The 15,877-nt window shown below is 33.8% G+C and overlaps 1 protein-coding gene across 5 annotated transcripts in view; it reads left to right on the top strand.

The window, feature by feature from the left end:
* TBC1D32 (TBC1 domain family member 32) overlaps positions 1 to 15,877 on the top strand; it is an 87,310-nt gene that overhangs the window by 3,005 nt on the left and 68,428 nt on the right. For 2 of the 5 annotated variants that reach the window (XM_035538410.2, XM_035538409.2), the window contains exons 3-15: positions 1,849 to 2,010; positions 4,019 to 4,196; positions 4,846 to 4,917; positions 6,149 to 6,274; positions 7,159 to 7,237; positions 7,377 to 7,477; positions 7,564 to 7,625; positions 8,077 to 8,221; positions 8,954 to 9,013; positions 10,757 to 10,856; positions 11,130 to 11,267; positions 12,842 to 12,934; positions 13,186 to 13,328. In XM_035538410.2, coding sequence (XP_035394303.1) covers positions 1,849 to 2,010; positions 4,019 to 4,196; positions 4,846 to 4,917; positions 6,149 to 6,274; positions 7,159 to 7,237; positions 7,377 to 7,477; positions 7,564 to 7,625; positions 8,077 to 8,221; positions 8,954 to 9,013; positions 10,757 to 10,856; positions 11,130 to 11,267; positions 12,842 to 12,934; positions 13,186 to 13,328 — 1,459 coding nt within the window. Of the gene's footprint in view, positions 1 to 1,848; positions 2,011 to 4,018; positions 4,197 to 4,845; positions 4,918 to 6,148; positions 6,275 to 7,158; positions 7,238 to 7,376; positions 7,478 to 7,563; positions 7,626 to 8,076; positions 8,222 to 8,953; positions 9,014 to 10,756; positions 10,857 to 11,129; positions 11,268 to 12,841; positions 12,935 to 13,185; positions 13,329 to 15,877 lie in introns of those variants that run through there. The other 3 variants (XM_035538412.2, XM_050709695.1, XM_050709694.1) reach the window with 3 other exon arrangements.

Genomic DNA, 15,877 nt, shown 5'->3' with positions numbered 1-15,877 from the left:
AAGAGAATACCAAGCTTAAATGACCTTGAAGACATTTTCATTACCAGAGTTCTGTGACTTGATTTCTCTTGAGAAAGCTGGTTACCTGCCAGGTTTTGAGACCTATCTACTCTATTTTTTGTTCCCACTGTGATGTAGAAAAGAGAGACACAGGGACCTCAGAAAGTAACAAAAAGGAAATTTGAATCTAATTTGAAATTTATATGCAGTAGTAAAAATCAGATTTTTTTTTACACTATGTAATTAACACTTTTTTTTTTAAATTTAAATCTTAAAGTGTTCTTAACATTTTTTTTTCCTGGAGCATCTTTTGTAAGCCTAACAAGAACAGTCTGATGTGCTTTTGCATGTTAAGAAGTAGTTTTGAAATGTCTGAAACACTCACAAAATGTTTTTAAACTGGAAGAATGATGCAGAAGATAGCTGTAGGACATCAAGCAGACATAGACTTTGTGGCATGAATAATGATGTAATTGTTGTATATTTCAGAGTGAAGCAGTCACTGCAAAAATGTATACCACAGAAATGATGGAAATGTTACTGTCATAAAAAAAAAGGAAGAAAGTTTTATGAAAGCTTTCATTCAGTGGAGATTCATGCAGTTTCATTAGTGCAGAAGTATAAAGCTAGCCTTGAAGACAAATGAAAATGCAAATAGATGTGTTTGTATCTTTCTCGAAATGTATTTCCATTACTTTCATTGAGAACAAAAGTGATATGGGAAAGGAAATAAGCGGGGGAAAAATATAGGGCTGTTACACCTGATGGAACTTGAGGTAGGCAATTCAGTGAGAAAGTATGTATCACGACAGAAGACACGATTTCCCGTGACTTTTTTTTTTGTATCTTGGGTATAATTTTTTTTTTTAATGTAGAAAAGCAAAAGCTGCTAATTTATAACAGTTGCTTTTGTTTACTTCTACATTTTTTAGCTTTAGACTCTATATTTACATGGTCAACTGACTTTTTTTTAAATTTTCTTACTACTAATTTATTGTAATTAATGAAAGTAGTTGCAGATCTGCATTTGATAAAATGAAAATACAATGATGCACCTAGTGGTGAATATGATTATTTTTTTCATGTGATTCTGTTTGCCTTGTCTTTTATGCAAATCAGAAGGTTAACAAAAAAAAACCAAAATTTTATATATTCTGAAAATTATTTTTTATCAGTTTCTTTAGTGAAGATGGGTTCTGAGGAGTATGTCCAGTGATTTTTTTTTTTAATGTTATGTTTGTGTAAGTATCTAATAATAAGAATGCAAAGTGCCAGTTTGTTTACATTTAACACGTCCATATCACAGACAGGAAGTCTATGAGTTTGGGTGAGACTTTTGGCATATCATCATGACACAGTTTTAAAGTCTTATACATGCCTCTATGTTGGATGAATTTATAAGCCGAATTTTCTGTGTTTCTTTTCCTTTTGTGTGTTCACTTTGAAATGAATAATACCAGATGAGGATAACATAAGACAGTGTTATATTCAGGATACTGAAAGTAATATTTCTTTTAGAATTTTAAATTTGAGATTTCTTGTTATTTTGTTTTTGTCTGTAAAACATTAATCTTCTGTCCGAGTAGACTTTTACATTAGTCTTAGAAGAAGCACAACAGGAAATTAGAAACTATTTGACATTGTTCCTTCCTAGAATATGCTGAGAAGGACTGTATTGAAGAAAATCAAACGTTATTGTGTGTTTTCATAGTTGAAGTTTATTTCTCTGAAAGTCATAAACCCTTACTTTAAAGTCACGAAAGGAGATGGCTAATATTAATGCAATGTTGAAAATGTTTGAGGGTAAGTTCAAAGTAATGTTACATTTTAATTCTACGTTTGTTTCAGCTATGAATTTGTGAAATACCTTAGACAATATATAAATAATACTCTGGGCTCTGTGATTGAAGAAGAAACAGAAAAATGTACTGCTGCTCAAAATCAAGGTGAAGTATCTGGCTATGACACTTTTGTCCAACATGTTACTAAGAAGACTCGTGAATCAAAAGAGTAAGTATGTGCATGTAATTCACATTTTTGTTACTTCTTGGTCTTTGTCTTACTTTTTTTCTTTCCAGAATGTGTTTTGAAAAACATAAATTCTGAAGCATAATGGTAACAAATGTGATTCTTTGCATTCAAAAATCAGTGCTAAGCAATTCAGATATTCCCACTCTTTACATTTCAGTTTGTCATGCTTCAGCTCACTCCAGAATGAAGAGTGTGAACCATTGCATAAAATGATCAGTAGCAAATCTATGAAGCTTTTGAGATATCTGAGATTGGAGTTAGGTAGGAATAAGATTTGAAAGACAGGAGTCGCTATTTCATGTTAGTTCATTATATGCATATGAAATTCAGTTGTGATATGGAAGGTGGCCTAAGTGAAATATTGTATTCTTATCAGGTATTACAGTATGGTAATTTCCTTAGCTATAAATGGAGATTCTGCATGGCAAGCATTAGAATACAGGTGTGTTTTGAAGATTGCTTCATTGAGATCTAGCGAGGTGTCTTTTGAGAGTAGTATGTTTAGATCTGCTGTCACTGGCGAGTTTAGAAATTGATGTTTGAGCTTTCTTCCTTGGATTCAAAGATACCTCTGCAATGCTGTCTGTATGTGGTACAATTGTTACGTATATCAACTGTGTAGAATTATCCAAGATTTTCTGTATGTTTGACTCAGACAGTCAGCCAAGCAGAGATTAGTAGGTCAGTGCGGAAAACTACCTCAGCATATTACAGTGTCTGTGGTCCAGATTCATTGGCTTTGAACACCATATTTAGTAAAGAAACCTTAAATAGACAAACCTCTGTGAGCACCAGTTATTTTCTTATTCATCTCTTCCAACTTCCCCTTGGAATACATGGGCTTGTAGCTCCTTTACTGAAATTTCAGACACCAAATTTGAACAGGGAGGTAGTTTCTGTGGTTCTTTAAAGCATTAGTGAGTAGTACTTATAAAACAGATTTTAGTATATACAGCTGTTTGTGCCAGAAAGAATGTGAAATTTCAAAAGTTTAATCTATGTATCACATTATTTTTGGAATTCCTGTACAAAATCTGCCTACATAATAATGCTGAAAGCAGTTCTAAAAGTATGGTTTTCCTAATGAAAAGCAGACAGTATACTTTTGTCATCATGGTGAATTAGATCTGTGCCTTTTTATTTATTAGCTGTCATTGAGAAACATGATAAGGACTTCATTCAAGTTAAACTAGTACAATGTGAAAACAGTGAAATTAAAAGCAGAGAGAAAAAAACAATAAAGATAATTTTTGTCCTTTGTATGTTTTAACCACTAAAATGATTTTATGCAGTACTTCAGTTCTACTCTATAATGTCCTTGGTGACCTTAAAATTAGTAGTAACAGCCTTAAAGTAAGAAATAACTTGAAATAAAATACCAGTTTTAAAATAGGATGTTTTTCTGAAGCACCAAAGATTTTTATTTTGAATTGCTGTTTATTTTGAATTGCTTCTGCATGGATGTTATTATTCATTTGTTTTGTAATTTAGAAAAATCATGGTTTTGTTGTTTCTAAAAAGTTTTGTGTACATGGCCTGTACTCAAGAGTCAGGATTGACATGTTCTCTTCTGCTGGGTTCTGTTCAAGGCTTACAGCAAAAGAAAAAATGGGGAAACATAAACAGTAACAATGAACTGATCTGTTCTGTCAGGGACACATTCTCCCTTTGGGTTCACATCGTTCCAACTTAAAAAACTCTCAGTACAGGGTTACATTAGTGATGATTTCATTGAATGGTTTTAGAAGGGCAAAAGAGAGTTTTATTACAATTTTAAAATGTAGTGTCCTGAAAGATCTAGATACCTGCGTGTTTTGTTGCTCGTTTTGGATTTGCATTTGTTTTTTGTTCATTTCTGTTCATTCAATTAGTTTGGATCTAAGTAGCGTTATGCCATATTCAGTTATTCATGACTTAATTAGTGACTTTTTTTTTTTAATTCATGATTTTTATGCTCTTTAATATTAAAATCCTCTTTACTTTGAAGATACAGAGAAATGATGCATGCCTTGAAGAACATCATGATGGTTGTGGTAGAGTCTTTAATTAATAAGTTTGAAGAAGATCAAATGCGTAATAAGGAGATGGATAGTAAAACAAAGAAAGAATGTCAGAGTGGCTATTATACAGACAACTGTTCTGACAGTGACTCTTCGTTCAATCAAGTAAATGTATTTTCTCTCTACATTATGAAATAAGCATGACACTGCACAACTGTTAAGCTTCTGCTAGCAGAAATTGAGAAGCAGCCCTAGAAAACAATTCATCCTTCCTATCTTTGATATATTCTAAAATGAATGAATTGCCTTTCTTGCAAATTGAACTACTGAGTTTATACTAGCTGTCTAACCTTTAGACAGCGCATACTAGATGAGGTGAGTCCTCTGCATATACTCTAAAGTGCCTATGCAAGTACTGAAAATAATGGAAAGTAAGCAAGAGAAGATAATGGTAAAAGCTACGTCTCATCCAACTTTTTGTGATTTTTAGGAGCCAAATACTGTGTAGTTCATTTCCAGAGTACTGCACTGTACTGTATTACTTAATGAGTTCGTATAAGGCATTTTCTGAAGATTAAGGAAAGTTCTAAGTAAAACAAAGAACAATGCATAAGGGAGAATTTTGTTGCTGAAAATTTAGCTTTGGCCAAACCTCAGACAATATTCAGAATGTTGACTTTAATTTAAATTAGTATAAATGATGAAGTCCAAATTATTAAAAGTAAATTAGATATCAAAATGACTGATGATTTTAATCTTCTGCTCTTCAGTTTAATAAAATACACTAATGATCATTTTATAATTTGTATTACAGAGTTATACATTCATGAGTCAAGAACAATTGCAGCTGCTTGTAGAAAGACTTGACCCTATTCAGCCTAAGGAAGTAAGTTTAAAAGAAGAAATTTTAATACAGATGATTGTTTATGGCGTATTGGAGAACAGACTATATGCATGTAATTGTTCTTACGTACATAAGTGGAATCTCGTGTCAGTTCATATATCTTGGCTTCAGTGTGGTAAGTGCACTGCAGTGCAATATTTTATTCTTTATAACCATTTGGCTCAAAAACTGTAGTTGCAGCAAGTATCTTATTTTTTTGGTCGGGAGTTTGTGTTATAGATGGGAATTTTAGTTATGTGAGAAGTAAAGTTATTCAGCCTTGGTTTCGTGCACACATATCCTCTGCCCTTCTTGATACCTTCCCTGTTGTCCTTTGAGTTACTCCTATCAGAAGAGAGGGGTGCCTGCTGTTTCATCAACAAGCTGCTGCCAGGTGGAATATATAATGTCCAAGTTAGGTTTGCCTTTCTGTCAGTGTCAGTACTAATTTGGGTCTCTGACCACCAGTCAGCTTTTAATATTTTTGAAGCTTGGAAAATCAGTATTGTTTTGATCAATCTGTCTTGCTCTCTCTCATTAAGATTTGCTTGTGATTGTCTAGCAATTGAAAAAGTCCTGGTAGATTGGAACTGGTATAAATGTGATCATATACGCCACATTTTCTTAGAAAACTAGGTAAAAAGTCTGATGCTATTAAATATGCTTAAAATTTCCTACAGTTGGTTTCAGCAATATGAAATAAAGGGTTGTTGTCTAAAAATTATTGTCTAAATAATTAGTTGTCTAAAAATAGAACAACAAAAAAAAAGTTATTTTAAATTACTTAGGTTATGAAGGTGATGAAAGTTCTGCAGTAAAATATAGAGTGTTTTATTTCCAGTTTTCCTTATAGACTTTTTTATGAACTGCTAGGTGCAATTGTAGCATTCAGTGATAAGGTAGTTTTCCTATAATCCTTGATAACAAAATAATTGATTACAAGCAGAAAGTAAACCAGAAATGAATATAATACTATATAATACTTGCATGCAGTATTGAAACCTAATATTTTGAAATGGTTTTGTTGCTTCTTAAAATGTATTTTTTTCCTCTTCTCACTGATGCATTGTTTTGTCCAAATCACCATGACAATGTAGCAGAAGATAAGTATTTTGGGACTCCTTATCTGATGTACAACCAAGTCATATTTCTTCCTACAAATTATATTGTAAATTATTTATTTGAGAGGTTGCTCTGAACAGATTTATATTGTTTGTCTTTTTGACCACTTCAGGTTCGCCAAGAAGCATTGCAGACACTATGCTTTGCCCCTCCCTCGAATGTACTCAACTCTGCGGGTTGGCCAAATCTGCGTAAGCATCTAACAATGTCTCTGTCAGATCCTGATGCAACATTCAGTGTAAGCTGATGTTCTATGTTTAGTTATCAGTTGTGTAGCTGTAGTAAACAGTACTGAGGAGGAGCAAGAAGTTGTATATGTGTTATGATTATTTTAGCAGGATCCAAAGGCACTTCTTGCGTGCATGTGTATCAGATAGGTTTTTTTTTTTTTCATTTCAAAAACTTTGTTTGATTCCAACAGGTCTTGTTTTAAAAGATTACATCAGGGCTTCAATAGAATTTTAGAGGCTGCTGTACTCCATTATGTATTTTTAATGGGGAGTGATGAGGTTTGAATGGTTTAAAAAAAAACAACAACAAAACACACGTTGCCAAAACTCATGTAAAACATATCATGTTAATATTTCCTATTTAGGTTAGGTGTATACTCCATGATGATAAGAAAATGATACATATTAATATTACACAGGCACTGATGAGGAAAAAATGTGGTAGCTTCTTAAACTACTTTCGGATTATTTATTATGTCAATTAAGCCTTTTCTTCTTCTTTTTTTCTCCCAATTTTAAAGCGATTTTCAGAGAAATGAATGCTGTCTCAGCTGCTGTCATGTATTACTCTTTCAGTTTAGAAAGTCTACAGTTGTTTTTAAAATAATGCTAGTTACAAGTCATTGGCATGTTAATGACATAAAAACATTAACATTAATGGAAAAGTATAGTAATATTACCTGATCTGCTTCTTTGTATCTCAGTGAGGCTTTACACTGGTGCTGTCAGTTGAAGTATTCAAGAAAAATGTCTTCCATACTGTATGCTCCTGTGGTCCCAAACTATATATTTATAAAATGAGCTCACATATTGGTTATTGTGCAGTACTAATATACAGTTCCATGGTTACATAATACATTTAATACATTGCTTTTTTTTTTTTTCTCCTTAGGAGAAAATTCTTAGGTTTTATGCAAGAACATTTTCTTCATCCCCATTTAATATGACAAGAGAAGTCTATACAAGTTTAGGTATGTGCATTAAAGTATATTTAAGACTCCAAGAGTCATGTACTTCCTGAAATTCGACTACCTTTTACTGTGAAACTGTATAATATGGTCTGTTTTGCCACTCTTGTCATCGAGGTGGGTTTTATTTCTTCTTTTTTAGCACAACACTTGGAATTTTACTTTCTTTCTGGAGAATATTCACTTCGTATTTCAGCAGGTCTGGATGTATCTAATGCAGACATAAATCGTTTACTTAAAAAGGTATAAATGAACTTCCCATATCTTTTATATTTTTTGTTGTTACTGAAACATCATGTAATCTTTTTTAATTATACTAATATTAACAGGTCCGTCTTTTAAACGAGTACCAAAAGGAAGCTCCTTCTTCCTGGATTCGTCATCCTGAAAAGTATGTCACCTTCAATAGTCACTGTCTCTTAGCTTAGTGGTTTTTTTTTTTAAATGTATTTTGCTAAAATTACATGTATCTAATTATATTTTTACAGGGTCCACACATGACTGGTCAGTGCTAAGGAAAAGTGGAATAGGGAAGTTATATAGGAGTGGTCATGGACCCTATTAGGCTGCATATTTAGCTTTCAAAGCATTTTACAATGTCATAAGTGTAACATTTAGTGCTTACGAAATATGTAATCATATAAGAGAATATACATGTATGTTGCTGTTCATTTTATTTATGGTAACAAAAAGAATTAATATCCTTACAAAACCAAATTAAAGATAATGTGGTTGATATTTAAGATATGCATGAACAACAAGGATTTACAATAAATTTTGGGTATGAATATTACTGATGGAAAGTGAATTTTGTTTTAATTTTTTCTTATTTGTATCATAAGGTATATGGAAGAAATAGTGGAGAGTACCTTGTCACTGTTGTCAGTAAAACACGATCCTTATTATCCTGACTTTCAAGACTTTTTGAGTCCAGTCTACTTCTTGGCTCTGCTAGATATCAAAGCTGTATGGTTTAAAAAGTGGACGGTAAGCAAAAAGAAAGCAAAGGGGAAAAAAAGTAAACAAACTTGTTGATGTCAGATGTATTTTCAAAAGCTTGATTTATAATTACTGTTATCAGAGACCTATTGTGACCTTGATAACAACCTATAATAAGAACTATAATTAAGGAAGTGTATTGTTTTAGGCATTTATGTCCTTTGCCCCTTAACACTGCATCGTCCCTTTCTGTTTGGTTACTAATCTACATAAAATTTTGGGGAACTTGCTGCTTTTCAGGTCATTTTTTTCTGTCCATTTGTTGTAATTGATTGATATCTGCCAAAAGACTCAAATATTTCTTTGGAAGAGGTGCTGAGCGTGAGGGTACAGTTATGTTATCATACACAAATTGTCTGCTGTGGTGGATGTTAGAGATTTTTGCAGACTACCATGTATAAATTTATAATTTACAATTTACATGACAGTGTGAAACATGTAGTCTAGCATTTCAACGTTATTACTAATTTTTCTGTTTTAGTGAATGTTCTGCACATTTCAGAATTTTTCTAATGACGTTTTTTTTAATCTTAATCTACCGCAAAAAAAAAGGCCCAGTTGGGTATAATACTGGTTTACATGAGCCGGAGTTTAATACGTTGAATATGTACTGTGCACAGGATTCCTAATGGAACAGAATTGGAGGTAATTTTGACTTTTTGATTCAAAAGTAAAATTTATATGTTTGGAGTTGACAGTAGTTTTTCTTTGTGATTTTAGCATGCGTATTACAGCAGAACAGTGGTACTTAGGCTTTTGGAAAAGAAATATAAATCTTTGGTAAGTATTTCCCAAGGAAATTTTACTTGGAACTTGTTTTTGCTTTGTCCTTTTTGTCAGAGCTGTTCCATGTTCTTTATCTAGATTAGCCTTTTTTTTTTTTTTCTTTCCTAATTTTATCTCTGATTAAATTATGAAGAAGGGTATGTGTTCTGTTTTGGGTAAGTAGAAATTTGAATGTTTTATAGCAAGTATTTAATTAGGATTATTATCTGTTAATTCCTTATGTTGCATCCATATTTAGAATTATTTCTATCAGTGTATAAAAATAGAAAATGAAAAAATGCAAAAACTCAACGCTGAATTTGGATTTTTGATGGAAAGAGACTCAGAAAAAACATTGGATGCATTCCTTATGTTGCATGCATATTTAGGATTATTTCTATCAGTGTATAAAAATAGAAAATGTTGCGTGAAAAAATGCAAAAACTCAATGCTGAATTTGGATTTTTGATTGAAAGAGACTCAGAAAAACATTGTATTCTTTAAGTTGTGTTATGAAACATTATGAGTTCAAAGTGTCAGCAAAGTAAAATCAAACTCCATGAAACAAAAAGTTTATGATAGGAAGTTCATTAGCAGAGTAGTAGTCTAATATAATGAGTAAGCATGGAGTAAAAGTGTGTTTTTTTAGTGCATGTCTGTATGCTTTACCTTTTCAGTGTGTAAAAAATTTAGCAGCTCCAAAATGAACAAAGACGTATGTTTAAATTTATTGCATATGCTGTATTGTGATTTGTTTCTAAATACACTCTCCTGGAAAAGAGTCCAGTGGAGGGCCACAAAGATGATACGGGGCCTGGAGCATCTTCCCTATGAAGAAAGGCTGAGAGACCTGGGTCTGTTCAGCCTGAAGAAAAGAAGACTGAGAGGGGATCTCATCAATGTGTATAAATACCTGAGGTGTGGGAGACAGAGGGATTTGGCCAACCTCTTTTCAGTGGTTTGTGGGGACAGGGCAAGGGGTAATGGCCGCAAGATAGAGCACAGGAAGTTCCGCACCAACATGAGAAAGAGCTTCTTCACGGTGAGGGTGACGGAGCACTGGAACAGGCTGCCCAGGGAGGTTGTGGAGTCTCCTTCTCTGGAGATATTCAAGGCCCGTCTGGACGCCTACCTGGGCAGCCTGCTCTAAGGAACCTGCTTTGGCAGGGGGGTTGGACCGGATGATCTTTCGAGGTCCCTTCCAACCCCTACAGTTCTGTGATTCTGTGATTCTGTGATACACAATGATACAATTTCAACTTGTATATACAGTGATTACCTTATGTAAATATATGGTGTTATGTTAATGATGCAACAGTTTTGCAAAGGTCAGTAATAACACTGGCAGCACCCAGTAACCAAACTTACAATTTAGTACTTGTAGTGTAGACTGAGGTTTTTTTCCATGTGAATAATGAAAATCTTCCATATTAACCATATGGTAATCACAGATTGTTATTAAGTTCTCAGACTACTTGCATGTTCTCTGTACTCTTTTTTGTAGATTGATTGTCTTAATGCTTATATAGCTGAAGTTTGTGTTAATGTGTTTTAGTAGCTGTGTAAAATTTTGTATCCTCTTTGATGGTTACCCCAACCAAGGTGCTGAAACATGAGGTAGTTGCAGTGATGTGAAAGTTTACATTCTTGTGTTAATGGGCAATACTAGAATACAAAAGTAAACGCATTTCGTGTAAAATGCCAGACATTTTTTATTTATTTTATTTTATTTTATTTTACTATTTTTTTTCCCCACAGATTAACGCAGCTGTCCAGCAATGTTTTGATTATTTTGAATTTTGCAAGGCAGCAGTTAATACAACTTCTAGAGTCAGTGACTTTTCCCAGCAGTATTCTAGTGAGTATCTTTGCATGTATTGCATTGTTTGCACGTGTATTCACATTCTCTATGTCTTCGAGCATGCTACCTCAAGATAAAGAAATCCTATACAATTTTCTTCTTTCAAAAATATTTTGTCTGTCTTTTGAGAAGGTACTAATAACAGTGGTTAACTACTTATGCTCTCTGCTTTTATATACAAAATGACTCATATATATTACAGGTAGTAGCCAACTACTGGCAAGTAAATTAATAAAGACAAGTTCTAATTTTTTGGTTTTATTGTTGTAGGTGATAAGCAGAAATTTTCTTACACTGGACCAGAATTGCAGTATGTCTATTTTGTTCATTCGCTGTGCCTTTTAGGCAGATTGTTGATCTATAAGCAAGGCCGAAGTCTCTTTCCAGTACAGCTGAAAAATAAAAAAGGTAAGAGGGAGGGGTGAGGAAAATGGAACCTGTTGAGCAGCAGTATGCCTATACCTGATATGTTTCCACTTCAATGTTGTGAACATTGTAGGATGATGTTCTGTTTTAGTGATTCTGTGCCTGCAAAGCTTTGTTAAAAGATGGCATGGGAAATTTTCAGCATCATCACTGTTTTTTAATCTTTAATGGATATGGTTGAATAGACCACTTTTTTCCTTATGTTTAATATATTAATTTCAGGTTGAAGGAGATGTGGCTCAGTATGTAAGTGCTTCTTCAGTCTTTTTAGGTACGAGTAATATATTTTGTCAAGGCAGTTGATATAATTGGTTGGAGAAGAGGCATGTTCAGGCACCCAGGAGTTTTTCAGATGTGAAACAAAATCAGTACTTCAAGCTAAATGTAAATTGAAAGCAATTGCACTGAGTTTGACTTATTAACATAATTAAGATAAAGCAGTGTAGAAGAAACTATCAGTACCTGTGGAACAGAGGTGTTAATAAGGGCAGGGGAGCTGAGATGTAAAAGCCCTTGCAAGTCCAGAGAAATCTGCATGTAGTGATACATTGTGTGGTAACAATTGTAGCTTTCCATTCTATTAATATCTCTATTAATCCAATATAGAATTCATAACGTTTCTGGATAGTAATTCTTTTGTCTTTTGAAGGTAATTTGTACCTCTGGTTTGAGGGTCAGAACTTTACACCCTGTATAGAACAGTGGTGAGGAAGAAACATCCACTGATCAAGTCCTTTTGTCATTTATGGATTATCTGTATAACTCCATTTAAGCAGTGATCCATTGATGATGCTTACATTTTTCTCTCCCCTGCAAAAGTAATGATCTTATCATCTGTCTTCTCTGCTCCTTCTCTGCTCCATGGATACCAATCCTTTCCTCACAAATTGTCTGATTTATTAACATAATTGCATTAAACTTGGAGCAATACTTCCCAACATGCATTTGGCTGTGTTGTTTGTTTTTTGTTTGAGACCTGAGGAAGGGTTGTATCTGACAGCTTGTCTCTTTTCCATCTGTATCACTTAATCTAGTGGCAAGGTAATGCATTTTCCAACAGCCATGTACATTCAGTTTTTTCAAACTCTGGCTGCCATCTGCTTCAATGAAAGACATGGTGAAAATGCAATTGGCTAAACTGGGAGCAAGATTAAGCCTTAAAAGTTGATCATGAATTAGCCCAGTAGATTCCCTGGGAAATGCATGTCCTTTGATGTATCAGTTGTACATGTACCTGTTGTTTACTATGAAGGCGTAGTTAGTTGCTCCGAGAAGTTGGTAGATGCCCCATCCCTGGAAGTGTTCAAGGCCAGGTTGGATGAGGCTTTGGGCAACCTGATCAAGTGGAAGATGTTGCTGCCCACATGGCAGGGGTTTGGAATTAGATGATCTTTAAGGTCCCTTCCAACCCAAACCATTCTTATTCTATGCATAATATTGATTTTTCTCAACAAAACAAACTGTTGCATACATATTTACATAATTCATTTTATTTATAAAATTAAAGTCACACTTTAATTTCAAGAGTGCTTTCTTCTTTTGATTTTTTTTAATAGATTGTGTATCCCTAACCGATCTGTTGGTGTTATTTACTCAGCTTATTTATTGCTCTCCAAGTTATTCAAAGACAACTTTGGCAGTGCATACAGGTAAATGTTTGTTTTTAATATATGCTAGTATGTATAATAGTAATGAGACCTTTGGTAACTTTTTTTTTTCAATTTTTAATTTTGGGTCTGTTACTTGTGAAGATTTTTATCTTTCCTTCCTCTCCTACCTTTTCTTCATCTCTCTGTTAAATCAGTGCTTAATGAAATCATGATTCAAAAGCATTTGCATATGCTGTATAGATATGTTTGTGTAAGTTGAAATATAAATTAATACTTCTTGTGTTTGACAGACAATTATTCTCCAGCAAGTCTTGTTATGGAGATTCTGCAAGTTTTTTGTGATCAAACAGGTTGTGCTGCTGAATGTTTATATACAGATGCAGTGATAGATGCCCTACTTCATCCCGTTCAAAGTTTACTGAGTGGTACAGAGGTTTGTAGTAGTCTTCAAAATAATTTTTAAATCTGTAGAATATTATCATTTTAATATATTTTCTACATTGAAGATTTATGTAATCGTGTGGTAACTTCTGTAGTGTTTTCTGCATTAGCTATTACAGTATTCCTTAAGTAGTGCATGCTGTCATTATGATTTGTCTGACAAAAATGGTTTTCTTCAAATCTTGTGAAAAGTAGCAAAAATTGAATTGTAGAGAGCCTATTCCCTTTGGAAATTTACTTGATTTTTTTCCTATGTTCACATGTATATTTTGTATATTACCTTTCTTATCAGCTCTGTCTGCTATTTAAAAGGAAACTTCTATTAATTTTGAAATTCAGCCGGCAACTTGAAATAAAATTGTTTCAGCAGTTATTATGGGTAAAATATGTAATTCCTTGTAGAAGATTGTAGTTTTCTGAAATGTTAGATGAAAGAGCTTTTTTTTTTTTTTAATCTCTATTAAAATTGTAAAAATCTTGTGTAATGTTATCTACCTTTAAGTACTTGAAAACCTAGTTGCACTTGCCTGCAAAGTGGTTTAAGTTTCAGACCATCCTATTTTTTTTTGTTTTGATGGAGATGCTTACATTGATCTAGGTGACTGTTAGTCTCGAGACAGAAATTGAGGACCTGAACTGCAGATGGCATGCACTAGCTGCCTGAGCTGTCTTATTTAGAGAGAAGTTAATAACTGAGAAGTTTTTAATTTCCTGAGACTGAAGCTTGTAAAGACAGTTTAGGTTCCTAACTTAAATACCTCATCCAGATTCTTAAATTTTTTTCAACATTCTCCTGATTTTTTTTTCAGTGCAGTTTGTTTATTTTTCAGAAAAGGTTCTTCGTATTAATGCCTGTAAATATTTCAATCCATCAAAAATATGCCAGTGCTTTTTGAAAAAATGTAAACAGTATTTCCCAATAAATGTTTTAAAGTATATATTTATTTAACGTTTAAAACCATAGTCTTGGAAAAGCTAAATCATGTCAATACTTCTTTACTTCTTTACTGTGAGGGTGACAGAGCACTGGCACAGGTTGCCCAGAGAGGTTGTGGAGTCTCCTTCTCTGGAGATATTCAAACCCCGCCTGGATGCCATCCTCCAAAATGTGCTCTAGGTGGGCCTGCTCGGCAGGGGGTTGGACTAGATGATCTTCAGAGGTCCCTTCCAATCTTGGCCATTCTGTGATTCTGTGATACTCTTAACTCCTTTGTGAGTATCTGTACTGAGTTTAGTAGTGTTGCTTACGCATTTTATTTAAGGCTATCTATGAATATTTTTGCAGGGTTAACACATTAAGTTGTCTTGATCTTATTGTAGGCTGCAGAAATGTACCACAGATTTTTTTAAAAGACAAGAAGTCACTGAGCCTGCATATAGCTTGGACACTGATAATCAAATTTTAGAGATAGTACTGAGGTAATAAGGCATTGATTGACTGTGATGGAAGCCTGTGTAATACCCCAATCAATATTTATGTTTGCGTTTTATTGTAAAACATAAAATACAGTAGAGAGACAGTTGTATACATTATTAGTTTTTAGTTAGTAAAACAATGAATCCAACCTCTAACAGTTATTCCTTTTTTTTTCTTTTTCTTTGTTCCATGTCCAGCTGTCACTCATAGGTAGCATAACTTTCACCAATTGTAAGCACTCCTGCAATTTAGTAACTGGTGTTTTGTTTTGTTTTGTTTTCTTTCTTTAAAAAAAAAAAACAACAAAAGAAAACAAAAGAGGTCATATTCAGGAATATTTACTGCACAGTGGCTGTAGTAGGCTGTATATGTGTTGTGAATCTAGAACGTGCCATATTTGTTCCAATGAAAGTACAAATTGTTTTATATCAGCTCTGGCAAACCAATAGCTGGAAAAGTCAGGGTAACCCTGTTCTTCCTTTACAAAAAGTGGGATTGGTTTTGTTTCCCAGCCAAAGCACTGGCACTTCTTAGACACCTAACAATCACGCATCCCTAGGAAGGGTCTATTGTCTGTCTCTCCAGTGCTGGATTGTGGGTATAGGGCTCCTCAGTTGCAGAATAGGCCTAATGAAAAAGTTCTGCTGTTTTTTTGTTGTTGTTGTTGTTTGTTTTTTACATTTGGGCTGTGAATCCACTCCAGTTAAGTGCTAGCCTACTTTGTCTTTTAAGCAGAGTAGTATTCCATATGTGCAGTAGAGAGGGAAGAAGAAACTTGGTGGCTATGAGCAGGAGTAGTCAGAAGGATTGGTTTGTGGGCAATAGTGTTGACTTTGGGGGCTCTGTAGTCTCTTTAAGTTGCTGCTGAAGCATAGCTGGTACAGAACATAGTATTCACATTGTAAATAAACAAAGTACTATGTGTATTTTTGTCTTGCACAGGGAAAACAAAATAATAATACTCTTTTGAAGAGACAATGACAGCACAGTATGTTCCTTTCTTAAAATTCTGAACAATTATACCGGTACTCTAAAAATAAATAGTCAGAGAGAGTTTTTTAACCCTCTGTGTAACAGGAAAATTTAACGAAAAAAACCACAAAGCCCGACTAAGAAAAAATAAA

The sequence above is a fragment of the Cygnus atratus genome, chromosome 3 (assembly GCF_013377495.2).
Source record: "Cygnus atratus isolate AKBS03 ecotype Queensland, Australia chromosome 3, CAtr_DNAZoo_HiC_assembly, whole genome shotgun sequence".
Taxonomy (NCBI): domain Eukaryota; kingdom Metazoa; phylum Chordata; class Aves; order Anseriformes; family Anatidae; genus Cygnus; species Cygnus atratus.
The sequence above is the reverse complement of the archived record's forward strand: the minus strand, read 5'-3'. Positions and strand labels throughout refer to the sequence as shown.